At 43.4% G+C, this 16,688-nt stretch overlaps 1 protein-coding gene across 1 annotated transcript; it reads right to left on the reverse strand.

Moving 5' to 3' along the window:
• Window positions 1-3,847: 3,847 nt before the first annotated feature.
• On the reverse strand, window positions 3,848-15,098 carry syn2a (synapsin IIa). Its single transcript, XM_061809583.1, has 11 exons — window positions 14,505-15,098; window positions 7,434-7,491; window positions 7,255-7,346; window positions 7,002-7,158; window positions 6,796-6,885; window positions 6,637-6,699; window positions 6,385-6,527; window positions 6,229-6,303; window positions 5,930-6,032; window positions 4,379-4,525; window positions 3,848-4,303 (listed from the first exon to the last, which is right to left on the reverse strand). Exons 1-11 carry the CDS (start codon window positions 14,843-14,845, stop codon window positions 4,169-4,171), a joined length of 1,404 nt encoding a protein of 467 aa, XP_061665567.1. The 5' UTR covers window positions 14,846-15,098; the 3' UTR covers window positions 3,848-4,168.
• Window positions 15,099-16,688: the final 1,590 nt, after the last annotated feature.

The following is a 16,688-nucleotide window of genomic DNA, read 5'->3' on the forward strand; positions in this document are numbered from 1 at the left end:
CGTACGCATATGTTATCGAGCGGTCTGCACGTTTGCCAGTCTGGCGAAAGTCTTGGAGCGAAAAGATGAAGATCGTGCCAGGGAAATTGATAAAAACCACGGGGTAAAAAAACTGTTTCGGATGGGCATGGCTTGAAAAAAGTGTAACCGTGCAGATAGGAACGAAAACGTCTAACAGAACACACAAAAAGTGGACGTTCCTGGCAAAGTGCTGTGCACTCTGTGTTCCGATATGATCTATATGGAAGCCGAGGAGCAAAAAATATCCAGGAGCATATCCAAACCAGGAAACACAAAGGTAAGTTGAATTTCTCAAATATTATATAATTGACAGCTGTTAATAAGATTAGGGGTATCTGGAGCACTCGCCCTGTAGATCACGCATTTTATCACTCACTTTTATATTTCATGATTTCTCTCTCTCGCTTGTCTACTTATTTCTGAAGTATAACTTGTAAGTGCAGTAGTGTATTTGATATAAATTTCACACACTTTAAGGTTTCAAAATGTGATTGCCCAGAGGTCACCATTTAACAGTCTGTTTTATTAAAAAAAAAAAAAAAATTGTGCTGAAGGCAGACATTTTCAGTGTTTTTCCAAATTGGTCCTTCTCATCCCTGTTATTTTTTAATTGTGGTTCAACACAATTATTAAATAAAAAAAAACTCATGAACCAGGCCTGGACAAAAATTATGGTACCCTACAAAAAGGTTGGAAATAATTTGACCACAGGGAGGTGATCAAATAAGGTGTATTTTCTATATATCAGCTGAATTGTCTTCAAATTTGTAATCAATCAGTCTGCCTAGTTAAAGCTTGGCATGTCATCACTGTGTTGTTTAGTCACATGATGTCAAGCACACGAAACATGGAGCAGAGGAGGAGGGACGTCTCAGCAGTTGAGAATTATAGAAACACGTGTTCAAATTAAGGTGATAAGCACATCTCCAAGCAGCTTGATGTTGTTGCTAGAGTTGTACATATTAACCAAAAATCCAATCATGGACCTTTCCAATGGCGACCTTAAGGTCTGCCCCCTTAGCCATATCCTTCAAGCTTTCAAAATGGCAATTGAACAGAACATGTTTGAAGTCGATTCTCAATCGCGTATTCCAGATAATATTGCGGTATGTTTTTTTTCACAAATGCGTCAGACTTGTCTAACAGAGTTCTACAGAGCGGTCTCAACTATTTCACGCAAGGATACGTATGTACATGGAATTAAGATTTTCGACGGATCAGGACACAATGTCAGAGTTATAGCGAAATGTTGCCGATCGATGCAAAAAAAAGTTTGACGCCTCACAAACTTCGTATTGAAATCCAACAGAATGAAATAGTGGAATCGTACTGCGCATGTAAAGCAGGGTGAGTACTTTTTACTTGGAAAGATCACGAGTAATATTGTAGTCTTTAGAAGTGAGTGGGTGTATTCATTTGACTTGGCTCGTAATGAAACCCAGTGCTTTGTCTTAAAAGTCCGATGTGAGACAAATAAGCAAATAAATATTTCTCCCGCGTGACATCGCGCATTTACGTATCCCTAACCCGACTCTTCGGCATGAAACATGACAGGTCAGTGATACACTAACAAAGTGAAAGTTGTTCTCCTGCACTGATAATAATTCACTCAAACTCAGAGAAGATACTTCTCCCTCACTTACCTTTGAACATACAGCCTTGTGTTTGTAGATATTGTCCAGATTTAGTTGTACGTGTGCTCTTCTGCAACCCTTAATCCATTGTAAACACTTCGTCAACTGTGTTTTAGGCTTTGGAAAATGAATCAAGCGGGCCCCTTGTAACCTATCCGGATATCTTTCATCAGAATTGCACGTTCCCCAAGCGCATCTGAAGACCATTTTCTTTGTAACATTAACTTTTCCAAGCGCACGCTACTGACAACCAGCATTACTTGTGGGACAACATGGCGGCAGTGGTGTGTCAAGCCAGCTGTTAAGACAATGCAGCTATCTGATTGGCTCTTATTGTACGAGTGATTGACAGGCCGGAAAGGTCCGTTGCCTCAAAAGTTTGTTCAACAAAATATAAAGTCAAGGGTACCATCACTTTCGTTAAGGCCTCGCTCATAAATTTGTTCAACAAATATTTCTCTTGAACTACAATTCAAATGTAATGTCTGATTTTCATTGGTTATTCATTCATTTATTGACTGTACTGCTTATCCTCACAAGGGTCTCGACCGTGCTGGACACTGTCCCAGCTGACCGGCCGAGAGACCCCGGACTGGTCGGCAGCCAATCGCAGGCCACATAGAAACAAACAGCCATCGGTTTACTTATCATGCATGCTTTGGGGATGCTGGAGGAAAGTGGAGTACACGGGGGGAGCTTTTAAACTCGACATAGATGAGGCTCGATTTAAATCCCAAAGACAGCTGATATAGGGTCCGCCTCCGCAGCACCGAGGACACGTGCTACAGAATTGTCTTTTTTCCCCTCACTTGCAGAATTCAAAGACACCAAAGTCCAGTTTTATATTGCAAAAGAAGCTTTATTGCCATTGACAGAGGGGGGTCACCTTTATGGCTCCTTCCACATTATATTGTATTTCCGATCAAGGTTGAAACAATCCAACAGCACTTCACCTACCATGAACCGTGATAATTAATTACAGGTCTGAATCGGTTTTATGTGAACGTTAAAACCAGAACTCACGTCCACTTTCATTCGTCAGACTCTTGGTCCCGCAGTGTGTGCTCCCTTAAAAGATCAATGTCATGGCATTATTCCTAATAAACAGTACAACACATCCAGGAAGCCTCAGGCATGGCTTGTACGAAGATACAGTCACTGACACGTTGGATACAACTTGGAAAACACACGGCGCTTGCAAAACAGATTTTCTTTTGATCGTGGTCGTTCACTGTGGAAAAATGTCATTTTGCAGATGACGTGCTTGCCTTTTCAGCATTCAGCTTTCAAATGGAGAAGGAAATTGGGCATGAAAACAAAAATGTGAAGATGTGAGCCGAGTTCGTGGAAAAGCTCCTTTCAAATGAAAAATATAACAATAAAAAAATAATTATTTCAATTTCTCTCCACTCCCAGGAGGTGTGTGATAAACTGAGCACTAACAAGTCAACGCTAACCCCCAAAGCACTTGCGCTGTTGTCATGGCAACACCATCATAGATACCTAGTGGATGGTCACAGAAGGACTTTATAATTTTTTTGGGTAAATTTTCATTTGGACATACTCTAAAAGGATGCAAATATAGAAAGGCCCATTTTAATATAGCATTGTACATTTGCTCTATAATTGCGCTCACGCTAAACTATGAATGTAATGAGCATCTGCAGGGTTATTACCAACCTCGTGGATATATTTACATTGTGGGTTAATTAATAATAATTCTAATAATTGTATCTTTGGATCGAAATAATACAAAATATATTTAAGATGTGTGCGCAATGACACCGACACAACATCCTTCATAATATAATCTTAAATATTAGACATTTTGACAAAATATTTTTTTTTGTCGCTGGGACAGAAGTACAGAAGAAGTGATGGATTTGGGAAAAAAAAGCCTACGGGATCATTGCGTTAGCGCATGTTTAGTTTTGAACACGGATGCGTCGGCTATGAGACATTTTCAATACATGAATAACAGGGAACACGTTTTAGAACCACACTATAACAAGAACATCCTTGTTTTTGGATCAGTCATGCAAAACAAAAGTAAATATCATTACATTCATGAAAATAATCACCAAAGCCGTACGTGCCCAAGTACTGCACACATATCACGAACTAAGTTCCACTGTTTGAACACTATTGAAGATACACAGCCAGGTATAAAATGGTGGGGGGGGAGGGGGGATTCAAAAATTAAAGGCTCACAGCTGGTCAAACAAGTTGCACACAGAGCGGCGCTGAACTCGGTTTAGGCACAATCCGCTTCTCACGTCGTCCGCAGCAGCTCCAAAGAAAATCCACAGCGACTGAAACACATGTGACTGATAGAAGCACACAAATCAACATGGAGACAGTACATTTGGACTCTGCATAGAGTTAAAAACGCAGTCCAGGGTTGTCGCTGAGCACCCGGTCCCCCAGTTGTGATCCTAGCTATCGGCAACCACACACGCGCTTGTGTTTCGGCTTTTAGGTACATCACTGACTCTGAGAACTCCTCCGCCTCCTCAGTTAGCCTGGACTGGTTTGGGACCCACAGCTACGCCGTTACAGTCGAGGATGTACTGCAGACAACCTTGAGGAGGTCGGCCAGCGCCATTCTTCATGGTCTCGCCTGTTATTTCCCCTTTCTGGCCCGTACCCTGCAAGGATCACAGATATTGTGGGAAATGATATTTCATAGCGCACAATATCTGCGACCGTGTGAGATTCTCTACCTGGGATGGTTGCATGGTCGTCGGTTTCTGAGGGACGTTTGCTTCCTTCTCCGCTATCTGATTCATTTTGCCAAGCACCATGTCGGAAATGAGCTGTCTGTCCTCAGACTGATGCTCCCCCACCAGCGGCATGGATGAGCCGACCACCTGCGTCGCATTGATAGGATGCATCATCAGGGTTTAAATGTCTTCTGCGATGATTCTACAAACTGTGTGTGAACTGTTCCCCGCTCTGCCGTCCACCATTGCCTCGGTGGACAGAACATTCTCTGGACTAAAACGGATCAAAACCTATCGGCGCAATCCCATGGGACAGCAGAGATATATCTATTGAGCGGAGGATGGTTCAGAAGATCAAGTCAGATAAAAGCTTCTATGACAAAGTTGCCGTGGAAGGCCCGTAGGATGGAATTCATAAGGTAGGACAGTGATTTATTATTGATTTTGTTGTAACTGCCCTTATCAAATATGTCACTGTATTGGCAAATTTATGAACGTGTTAATGTGTCATTTCACTGACTGGTTAGCTGGTTACATTACAGTGTGTGTCCATCAACCTGCGCTAGTCATGAGTAATTTCGCTTTAACTTTATACCTACACTGTAAATTCTGACATATTTTTAGTAAAGGGTGCGAGAGCCTCTATCAAAATCAAGTTGATAGAGTAGTAAAATAAAAGTGACCATGTGTTTTTTTTTGATAATTAGATACCCCCGATTTTTCATGTGTGACAGTTCAGCATCAACCACAGATTGTAAAAATGATGTCAGAAATGTGTTACAGTGAAGAAAATAAGTATTTGAACACCCTGCTATATTGCAAGTTCTCCCACTTAGAAATCATGGAGGGGTCCGAAATTTTCATCATAGGTGCATGTCCACTGTGAGAGAGATAATCTAAAAATCCAGAAATCATAATTGGCCATGTATTGTGAGATTTTGGGGAACTGCCTCTTTCCCTCAGTCAGAGCACTGAAGATGGGTCATGGCTGGGTCTTTCAACGTGACAATGACCCGAAGCACACAGCCAGGAAAACCGTAAGAAGCATATCAAGGTTCTGGCGTGGTCTAGCCAGTCGCCAGACCGAAACCCAATAGAAAATCTTTGGAGAGAACAGAAACTCCGTGTTTCGCAGTGACATCCCAGAAACCTGTTTGATCAAGAGATCTGTGTGGAGGAGTGGGCCAAAATCCCTCCTGCAGTGTGTGCAAACCTGGTCAACAACTACAGAAAACGTTTGACCTTTGTAATTGCAAACAAAGGCCACTGTACCAAATATTAAGATTGGTTTTCTCAAGTGTTCAAATACTTATTTGCAGCTGTATCACACAAATGAATCATTAAAAAAAAAATCATACATTGTGATTTTTGGATTTTTCTTTTTAGTTTATCTCTCTCACAGTGGACATGCTCCTACGATGAAAATTTCAGACCCGTCCATGATTTCCAAGTGGGAGAACTTGCAATATAGCAGGACGTTCAAATACTTATTTTCGTCACTGTATTTTGATTCCCATTCTCAAGATGTGCTGTCAGATGTGAGACTTCTACCTCTGTGATGTAATCTCTCCCATCCTTTCCATGAATGGCCTTGACTGCACAAATATCCAGACCACCAAAAATCTTTGAGCAGGTGTCAACCCACAGCTTGTACCTGAAAGGAGTCAAAGAGGCACCGCTCAAAACGTCGTGACACTATCTGAAGTTAGGGCTTCTGACTACAATTCAGCTTCATTTTCTAAAAGTCTGCAAGTATCAGTTCAACAGTTCTTGTTTTTTCTCTCAACTCAAATCATTTTCTACGTGACTTCCTTTATGTTGAAGAGCTGGCTTCATTTTTCAACACCCACTTGTCAGTCATGGCCACCTGTTCCAGCATAGCAGAGCCAGTATTAGTCTTCCAGTTGCCTGACATCGATGTTCTCCTGGGGTATGAAAACCTAAACATTACACCATTTTCTGTCCCCTTCATTCAGTTGGAGCTATGAGAATGTCATCAAACCTACATATAGGCTTTGTAGTCTGCACCAATCTTCTGGATTCTGATGTCGTACTTGGACTCAATCAGAGGCTCAGTGGTGGTGTATGTCTGGGTGAGAGCCACGACACTGGCTATGTCCTGGAACTTACTGTGATTGTCAACCTTTACCTGGAAAACAACACGGAAGTATGTGTAATGTCGCATTTTAGAATGCATATAATTTTGCCCCTTCCCCCTTAAAAAAAAAGCCAAAAATTAAACTATGTAACTGCCAAACCTTTCCAATTCCAGAGTGGGCATGTCCAATCTTGACAACCACGGGGAAAGATGGCATGCTCACCTAAAAGGTATGAAAAGTATCATTTGAGTCTTCACAAGAGAGGCAAGGTAATAGCGAATGTCACATCTTGAGCCAAGAAAAGCTTTCTCTTCTCACCATCTCCTTGTAGTTTGGATAAAAGGTCTGCTCAATGAGTGGAAACTTATCAGCGCCCAACTTTCTGAACGTGTTGATAAGTTGGGCAAACTGGAGATACGGAGAAATACATGCGGTGTTTTTCAAGAAAGGCAAATGTCAGCAAAGCCACGCCATGATGTCATTTGCTGCTCTGCTCTACGGTAATGTGTGCCTCACTGCCTTACCGCCCAGGGCTTGTCGCACAGATTGTAGATGGACTCCAAAGAGTTCATGCTCGGGACACCTCCATACTGCAGACCGATTATGATGTTGCGGAAATCTTCATTCTGGGTCATACTGAAGGCGTGTTGGCGAATAAGCACAAAGTCTGGTTTGAATGACCTAGAAAATGAGAGACAAACGTGACGGCAATTAGCCAACACTGACAAAAAAAGGTTAGCCACATTATATTTTGACTTCTGGGTTCCAATCCCTTACCTGACAATTTTGGTTCCATTCCTGAAAACCTGCATGGTAACACTGCAGGTCCCACTGGCCTGGGCCACGATGGTGATCTCACTAAACTCCGCCTGAAGAATGGATGATAACGTTGGCACATGAGGACCAACTTCTCTACAGATCTCATAAAGAAGTCCTCGAGAAGGCTACACACTGACCTGTTCCACTTTGATGTCATAATCTCCATATATTTTCTTACCCCGGAATAACTTTGCCCTGAGTTGAAACAAATCAAAAAATTAAGACTGGCGGAAAAAATGTTCAAGATTCCTGCTCTCGGACCTAAATTTCAAACCCATTCTGAAAGGGATGTTCTAAATGAGAATCAAGACTACAATACTAATAATTATTATTATTATTCGCGCACATTTCAAACAGGCAAAGAAGGAATTTAATGGGCTCACACCCAACATGACACCCATGAAACCATCAAGTTTAAAAACAATCTTTGGTCAGGAATAATATTTTTCTCTCTGCAGAGTGGAATTAGTCAGAGGTGAAGTTAGTTAGCTGTTGTCTCAAGATCTATTGGGTCGAGTTACTTCCTGACAGGATCTAGACGCTTACCACATGGGACAGAATTTGCCTTTTTACAGGATACAGGATTTTGACCCTCTTATTTCAATATAGAGTATTGAATGTTTGTTTTTACTCGAGAGACGATTGTCATTTCATTGCAGACGGTTTTTATTTTTGGAGAGTGACGGAATGAGACCAAATTCCTTCTGTGGACTGCTATGTCACTGCAGATATATTAAATAAATACTGCACCTTTTATGATATGTGAATCGGATTACTGTACTGATTAACAATATCTTATTTATAGTGCTAGTAATCTGGCTGACAAATTGCAGATCAGGCTGAGATGAGGAACGGGGTTCAATTCCAGTGTGCAGTTTGTATGTGCTGCCCGTGTCTGCGTGGGTTTTCTCCAGGCACTTCTTCCCACATCCCCCAAAACATGCATTATAATTGGAGACTCGAAATTGCCCCAAGGTGTGATTGTGAATGCGACTGTTTTCTGTCTTGATGTGCCCTTAGATTGGCTGGCAAGCAGTTCAGGGTGTACCCGGCCTCCTGCCCGATGGCAGCTGGAATTGGGTCCAGCACTCCTGTGACCCTCGTGAGGATAAGTGGCTTAGAAAATGAATGGATGAATATTGCAGATCCTTTCCTCGAGAGTAGAGATTGAATGGATCAACATATATGATGAGTGACACCTTACAAAAACACTAAAAGGAGGTTGTTAGTTTTAGATGTATTTTGGGCTTTTATACATAGGCCATACAAGTATGTAATATATAAGTAAATATATATCAGTAATGCAGTAATGTGAATTTATAAAAATCAACGAGGACTTTGCTTGAAAGAAAACATCCACCTTTAAGGTTCTCCTGTTGTTGTGGGGGAGATTTTCAGGTTTCCATTTTTTAAGTACAGATAAGCACTTACAAATGCTATACATAATGAAAACATTATGAAATCCTCATCCAGAGGATGCAACAGAATTTTTTTTTTTTCTCTTGTATGAGTGCTCGCTAACTGCATGTCCTGCGGTGCTAAAGCTGAATAATTTATTCAGAACCTAATTGCAGTGTGGAGATTGTTTGACTGTGGTGGAAAACAAACCTGAAAACAGGAACCATTCTGGGTAAAATAAAAACTAACTGTGACGTGGCAGGGGGAAAGGGAAGTCTTGACGTCCCTCACCAGATAGGTGCCCGGTAGGCATCCGAATCAGATCCCCCAGCCACCTAATCTGGGTCCTCTCAATGCGGAGGAGCAGCGGCTCGACTCTGAGCCCCTCCGTATGACCAAACTTCTCACCCTATCTCGAAGGGAGAGCCCGGACATGCTACGGTGGAAACTCCTTTCACCGCTTGTATGCAGGATCTTGTCCTTTCAGTCATGACCCAGAGCTTGTGAGCATAGGTAAGCGTAGGAATGTAGATTGACCAGTAAAGTGAGAGCTTTGCCTTTCAACGTAGCTCCCTCTTTACCACAACGGACCAATACAAAGTCCACATCAGTGCAGACGCTCCACCGATCTGCCTGTCAATCTCCCGCTCCATCCTTCCCTCACTTGTGAACAAAGACCCCAAGATACTTGAACTCCTCCATTTGTGGCAGATTTCATCCCCGACCTGGAGAGGGCACAGCACCCTTTTCCAACTGAGGACCATTGTCTCAGATTTGGAGGTGGTAATTCCCCCCCCTCTCCCGCAGGACTGTTCGAGGGACACGCTCCAACACCTTCTCCAAGACTAAAAAGTACATATCGACTGGTTGGGCGAGCTCACATGCACCCTCGAGAACCCTGCCGAGGGTATAGAACTGGTCAGAGCCAGGACAGTGCTCCTCCTGAGTCAGAGATCCGACTTCCCAACAGACCCTCCTCTCCAGCACCCCCGAATAGAGCAACTGTCCCTGATCTCCATGCGATGTTACAGAAGTGTGTCAACCAGGAGAGCCCCACAACATCCAGAACCTTTCGTAACTCGCAAATCTCATTCACCCCAGACCCTTGCCACCGAGGAGCTTTTTCACCACGTCGGTGACCTCAACCCCAGAAAGAGGAAAGGCTGCCTCAGAGAACCCAGGCTCTGCTTCATCATGGGAAGGCGTGTCGATGGAATCGAGGAGGTCTTCAAAGTATTCACCCAACCAAGTCAGCAGCGCCCCTTCCTCGCAGTACACAGTAAACGTTTTTGCTGTGGGTGAGACAAACTTAGGTCCTCGGATCATTGAGACACCGAAACCCTTTCACCACGATAAGGGTTAGGGGTCAAGGAGGGGAAGGTAAGTTACCATTGTAAAAATGATTCATGATGAGTTCAAATAGTAAAATATCCAAATTAGCCAATTAATCATTAACTACTACGTGTTGGTATTGGCTGGATGAAATCAATTTTGATTTCAGCCATATTAGTCCTGTAAAAAAGGATTAAAATTTCACAGTCCCTTCATTTTTCTCATCATGCAGAGTATGATTAAAAAGAAAATGTTGGCAATCACTTTCATGCTAAGTGTAACAGAAAATTGTTCTCCTCCCACCACAAGAGCAATTTATAGCACAGTCTTCCAGGGGACCAAACAGAGCTCCATGGATGACTTGCAGAATAATCCGAGCTCATTATTTTATTAAAGTGGTTTTATCTTGATGGCGAGCTGCTTAACCAGATAACTATAAGGAATAATGTCTTGCAGTTTGGATGAACAGTGTAGTGTACGTAATTTCAAAATACATATTCTTAAGGGCATGTAATTACTTTCATGTTATATTTGAAATATAAAACAGCAAGACAGCTCTGTGTATACATAACTTTTTCAACTTTAAGTGAAAGTTCTGTCTAATTGAGTTCACTAGGGCACGTGGGTGGATGATAATTTACAATCATGAGTGCAGGTAAATTCACTGTAAACCATTGTAAATTGTGAGTTTGTCAAATTGTTATGATGTACCGTATTGCACGGTCGAGATAATGCTCGATTTTGCCAGAAAACCCTTTGAGAAACCTGATTTGGAGAATGGAAGCATATGGTCGATGCTACGGTGCTGTATGCGCTTTCAGTCTGGGCGGGCCTGGTTTTACATCAACACGATGACGAACTGCCCTGTTCAAGGGTGCCAGCGCTCCTGAAGCCACACACCAAAAGTATGGTAATAAAAATTGATTTCATCATCCTAATGCTTTTGCTTGCAGCTACAGTACACGCAGTGCACTTTCCATCTTGCTGTTGTATGACCGGAATACAAAGTACTCGTGTGATGTGACAGTGAGCCTGAACACGCGTCAATCTAAGCCTTTTGAGTAAACAGTCTGCGTTAATTAACAAACCCAACAAGGCCCTTATTTTACACATCACAGAGATTAGTGTATTCACGAAAGAATTTTCCCAAGTCGAGCATTACAGGGGCGGCACAGTGGCGCAGCTGGTAAAGCGTTGGACTCACAGTTCTGAGGTCCCGGGTTCGATCCCGAACCCCCGCCTGTGTGGAGTTTGCTTGTTCTTCCCGTGCCTGTGTGGGGTTTTCCCAGGCACTCCAGTTTCCTCCCACATCCCAAAAACATGCAACATCAATTGGACACTCTAAATTGCCCCTAGGTGTGATTGTGATTGTGAGTGTGGCTGTTTGTCTTGATGTGCCCTGCGACTGGCTGGCGACCGGTTCAGGGTGTAGCCCGCGTCCTGCCTATTGACAGCTGGGATAAGCTCCAGCACTTCCAGAGACCTTCGTGAGGATAAGTGGCTCAGAAAATGGATGGATGGATGGATGGATAGCATTCTAACCTAGTTAAAGGTCTCACAAACAGAATCGACACAGATGAAACCAGGTGACTTGATCTGAAGGACTCTTGAAATGGTGATCTTCCATTAAAATGAGATGTAATTCGAAGAGAGGAAATCATTGGATGGAGTACAATATCTGATTTTCCAAGTGCACTGCACATCAGGTGGCGGATGAAAAATGCACAGTATATACAGAGCTATATTGTATTAAATGTAGTGTAGCATTGGTTCAGTAAACCAGGAGTCGTGAGTCCACCTCAGATGACACGCTGTGGCATCCCCTGACTGGACAAGCCGAGAGAAAGATAATATTGTATTAAATGTATGGAATTGTATGAGATCTAAACCAGCACATATACTGTATCTCGCCAACAAGACATTTTGAGCTACAGCACTTGTGAAGGTTTGTTTTTGGTGGGTTGTGTTGGCTTCAATGTATGTATAGTGGACAAAGCTTTACAGAAACTCAGTTTGGAAATAAACTTATCCTCACGAGGGTCGTGGGAGAGCTGGAGCCTATCCCAGCTACCATCGGGCACGATGCGGGGTACACCCTGAACTGGTTGCCAGCCAATCACAGGGCACATAGAGACAAAGAGCTGCACTCACAATCACACTGAGGGGCAATTTTAGAGTGTCCAATTAATGTTGCATGTTTCTGGGATGTGGGTGGAAACCGGAGTGCCCGGAGAAAACCCACGCAGGCACGGGGAGAACGTGCAAACTCCACACAAGCGGGACCGGGATTTGAACACCCGGTCCCCCGAACTTTGAGGCCAACGCTCTAATCAGAAAAGATGAAAAAAACAATCACTTGAGTTGTGATCCAGGTTTATTCAATACAAATTGTCTGCCTTGCGCACAGAAACCTTTCCGCAACCTGAATGGAGCCGTTGCTGTTGTAACAAATTAATGTCAGATCTTACTGCAAGGTGTAAATTACAGTAAGTGTAAAAAAAAAAAAATACAAAAATTGTATGTGCCAAGTCATACAGTAAAAAAAAAAGGACAATAACATGAGGATACTTTTGTAAAGGTATGAGGAACATGAGATGACAGATATAAAAGAGACCCTGGCCTGAGATGATTTGCGTAATTGTAGACGTGAAATCTTTTTACACGTCAATGAGGTGGAACAGTGGATCAGCTGGTAAAGCGTTGGCCACACAGTTCTGAGGACCTGGGTTCGATCCCGGCCCCGCCTGCGTGAAGTTTACGTGTTCTCCCTGTGCCTGCGTAGGTTTTCTCCGGGCATTCCGGTTTCCTCCCGCATCATTGATTGAACACTGTAAATTGCCCCTAGGTGTGATTGTGGGTGTCTCTATGTGCCTTGCAATTGGCTGGCAACCAGTTCAGGGTGTACCCCGCCTCCTGCCCGTTGACAGCTGGGATAGGCTCCAGCACTCCCCGTGTCCCTCATGAGGATAAGCGGCAGAGAAAATGGATGGATGAATCCCTCCAATCCTTAATGTCGAGCTACTGTATAAGTGGTCCTGGAGGCTGGTTAACGACAGCCACAGGAAACCATAAGCAGGGCTGTCAAACTCATTTCCCATCGTGGGCCACATACGGCCTCGGTAGATGTCAAGTGGCCCGGACCATTAAAATTACCCCATACTCTGCTTTAATGAACCAAAATTTCATGTCTTTCCTTTGTTTTTGTTTAGTTTTTTTTTGTGTAAAGCAACGCAACAACATCAGGAAAATGTTGAAATTTAATGAACATTCCTTTTACAAAACATTTTATGAAAGACCTCAGATTTCCTTCGAGAAATGTGCAATTTACTTTTATCATTCACATATATCCATTGCAACTGATCCCACTGATTGTGCAAAGGCACAAAACTTTAACAATTGGTATTGAAAAATATGGTAATGCACTTTAAGATTGAACGAGATTTGTAAAGAGAGGAATTTTTAAACCATGTGCATATAAAATCTAAATTGAATCCCTGCCTACACCTTACAAACTAAGGAGAGTGCTATAAAATGTGTAAAGAAGTATTCACATGTCCTGTAAATGTGTAAACTTCATACATGAAACACACATGGACAGAAAATACGTTCTGAAAACTCATGGAGTTGCGCGAACAGAATTCCACCATACTTTTTTTGTCGTGAAGTTGCTGACTAACATTAAATCACTTTTTTTTTTTTTAATCACCACAGTAAGGATTCATCTTCACAGAGCTGTATTTTTTCAATGCAAACAGTATCTAAGGCAGCATTTTAAAGACGTTAGACTAGTCTGGATGTTTTTTTCCCCCCTGATACTTGGCATCTTTTGGCCTTTACAAGTGCATGCTGTTGTCTTCTTTTCTGATCAAAACAATGCTGTATACCCCTATCAGATAATCCATGAATTGCATCTTATTAAAAATATTTATCCCGTGTCTTTTATGCATTTTTTTTCACTTTTAAATTATCCCGCGGGCCTGATCGAACCTCCTTGCGGGCCGGTCGCAGCCCGCAGGCCGTATGTTTGACACCCTCCTGCTATAGTATTTTGTATCAACCAGCGCTGCAGTGTAGTGTGTGATTTTAGTTAGTGCAGAGCAGGTCATGTGATCCGTGTGGAGGGGAAACCCCATTGATGATGGGGGTTAGGGGGAGGGGGTGTAAGCACTGCAGTATTTCGTCTCGTAAGCGTTGATGCAACCTGTGGAGCATCCATTTTAAAAACAGACATTGCAAATAATTTTTTTTTTTTTTAGAAGATTTAAGAAAACACCGTAATCAGAGCGGCACAGGGGAAAAGCTCCTCGTGCTTGATGTTATTCGAGGTGGTGATCGATGTGTGGTTATAAGCCTCTGCGTGCATTAAAAGACTTCACCGCTGTTGTCTCTCGCCAAATTGAGATGTAATCACTCGCTGTACAGACTACTGAGGACTCATAATAAAATGCTTTTTTAATAGCGGAAGGTTTTTGTCTTACCACTCTTGTTGCTGTTCATCGATGACCAGGAGAATCTTGAACTTCTTTGGTGTCGTGACCGAGGTTTGCTCCACGAGCCCCGCCGAGGCGGCCGTTTGCTTGACGACGTTGGTGATGGAGCTGAAGAAACCGGCTCCGGCCGACTGAGGCGGCTGAGCTTTTTTCTCCGGCGCGGGGGAAGCGGCTGGGGGCGCGGGCCCGGCCGTGGGGGACTTCGCGGAGGCGACGGGAGTGGGCGGAGGAGGCTGAGCGGGGTCGGGCCTCTGAAGGTCTGTCATGTAGCCATTGGGCAGGTTGGAGATAAATGTGCTGTCCGAGAGACGCCGTCGCAAGTAATTCATGGCTGGAGCCGGGGGAGCGAAGTGGCGGTCGGGTGCGGAAAGCTCTCTGCGGAGGAGTCCCTGTTTTAGTGCACAGCGAGCAACGGCTGAGCTCTCAGCATAAATTCCCCGTGACTATGCTCCCTTCCAGCTTGCTGGAGCATCCTCAGAGCTTCCCCTCGCTGGCGGTGACGTTACAGCGTGACTCAGCCAATCCGCTCACTCCGCACACTCCCCAGCCATTGCAAAGGATGCTGAGGCTGTGCCACGCCTCTTCTCGCTCACTGCATGGTGTGCTTCTTTCCTTCCCTTCCCCCACATTATGCTGCCAATCAGGCATGTTGTTTTTTTTTTTTATGTTGTCCCCCCCACCCCCAACCCCAGCTGTGGGAAATTCCAGGCTTTCCAATAGAGGTGCGTGTGGCATTCGAGAACACGCCGTCGTGACACTTCTTTCTGTGTCCTTGCACAACATTTGTTTGTGTGTGGAAAGCTCGGGAATCGACTCAAAGATGGCTGGCAGGACAAGCGGCCGCTGCCGTGTGCCGCTGCAGCCCACTGAGACACAGACGCAGTTAACGAGACCTCTTGAATGAAATTATTGATCTTCATGCTGAGGCACATGCCATTTCCTCATCTACGCGTGCCGGTTCAGTGTCTTTTATCTGCACTTTCATATACATATTCGCGTAACAGCAAATTAGTTTCATTTATGTTGAAATCCAAACATTTCCATGACGCTGTTTGCTGTTATGTTGTTTATTTGTTATTGTGTGTCACTTTATTATTATTAATTTATTACTTTGGGCAGTATGGTGGATGACTGGTTATACTGTACAGGAAAAAGCTATGGTGAACTGATCTTATTTCTTACTTATTTTAAGAATGTTATCAAGCCAATTCATTTATCCATCCACTTTCTTGGCTGCTTATCCACCCGAGGGTCACGGGGAGTGCTGGAGCCTATCCCAGCTGTCGACAGGCAGGAGGTGGGGTACACCCTGAACTGGTCGCCAGCCAATCACAGGGCACATAGAGACAGTCGCACTCACTATCACACCTAGGGACAATTTAGAGTGTCCAATTAATATTGCATGTTTTTGGGTTGTGGGAGAAAACTGGAATGCCCGGAGAAAACCCACGCAGGCACGGGGAGAACATGCAAACTACACACAGGCAGGGCCGGCATTAAACCCGGGACCTCAGAACTGTGAGGCCAACGCTTTCCAGCTGAACCACTGTGCCGCCTCCAATTCGTAAAAAGTATACCATTGGCTGAGGTTTTTTTTCCACTTATTTTTGCGACGTAATGTTTAACTTTTAATATTGTTTTTCAATTGCTTTGAAAAGGTTACTTTTTATTTATTTTTTTAATAGTGGTGAACATCCACTTCACAGTTTACAGGTTGTAGGTTCAGATCGGTTAGGTTAGTTTTATCCACATGCCTGTGCGGGTTTGTAGTGGGTGCGCTTGTTTCTTCCCATACGCCCCAAAAATGCACAGCAGGTTAACTGAAGACTAAATTGTCTAAATTGTGAATGTGAGTGTGATTTTTTTTTTTTGTCTATTTGTGTCCAGCGATTGGGTTGCGACTAGTACAGTCAACACACCCTGGACCCTGGTGAGGATAAGGGATACAGCGAATGAATGGATGATTTTATTCCTGTTGGTATCATGTTTTTGATGGATTAACATTCCATGTCATAACACTCAAGCGCACATTTTTCTCGAGTTTTCGTTGAAAAAGTCATGTTACTGATGCTATTCCTCGGCTCTCATGCAACCATTAAAGATGAAATCAACCTCATCTGGTGGAAGCATTTGTAATCATTATGTTGCCAAGGAGAACAGGAAACATATCAA

Source organism: Syngnathoides biaculeatus, chromosome 2 (genome assembly GCF_019802595.1).
Source record: "Syngnathoides biaculeatus isolate LvHL_M chromosome 2, ASM1980259v1, whole genome shotgun sequence".
NCBI lineage: Eukaryota > Metazoa > Chordata > Actinopteri > Syngnathiformes > Syngnathidae > Syngnathoides > Syngnathoides biaculeatus.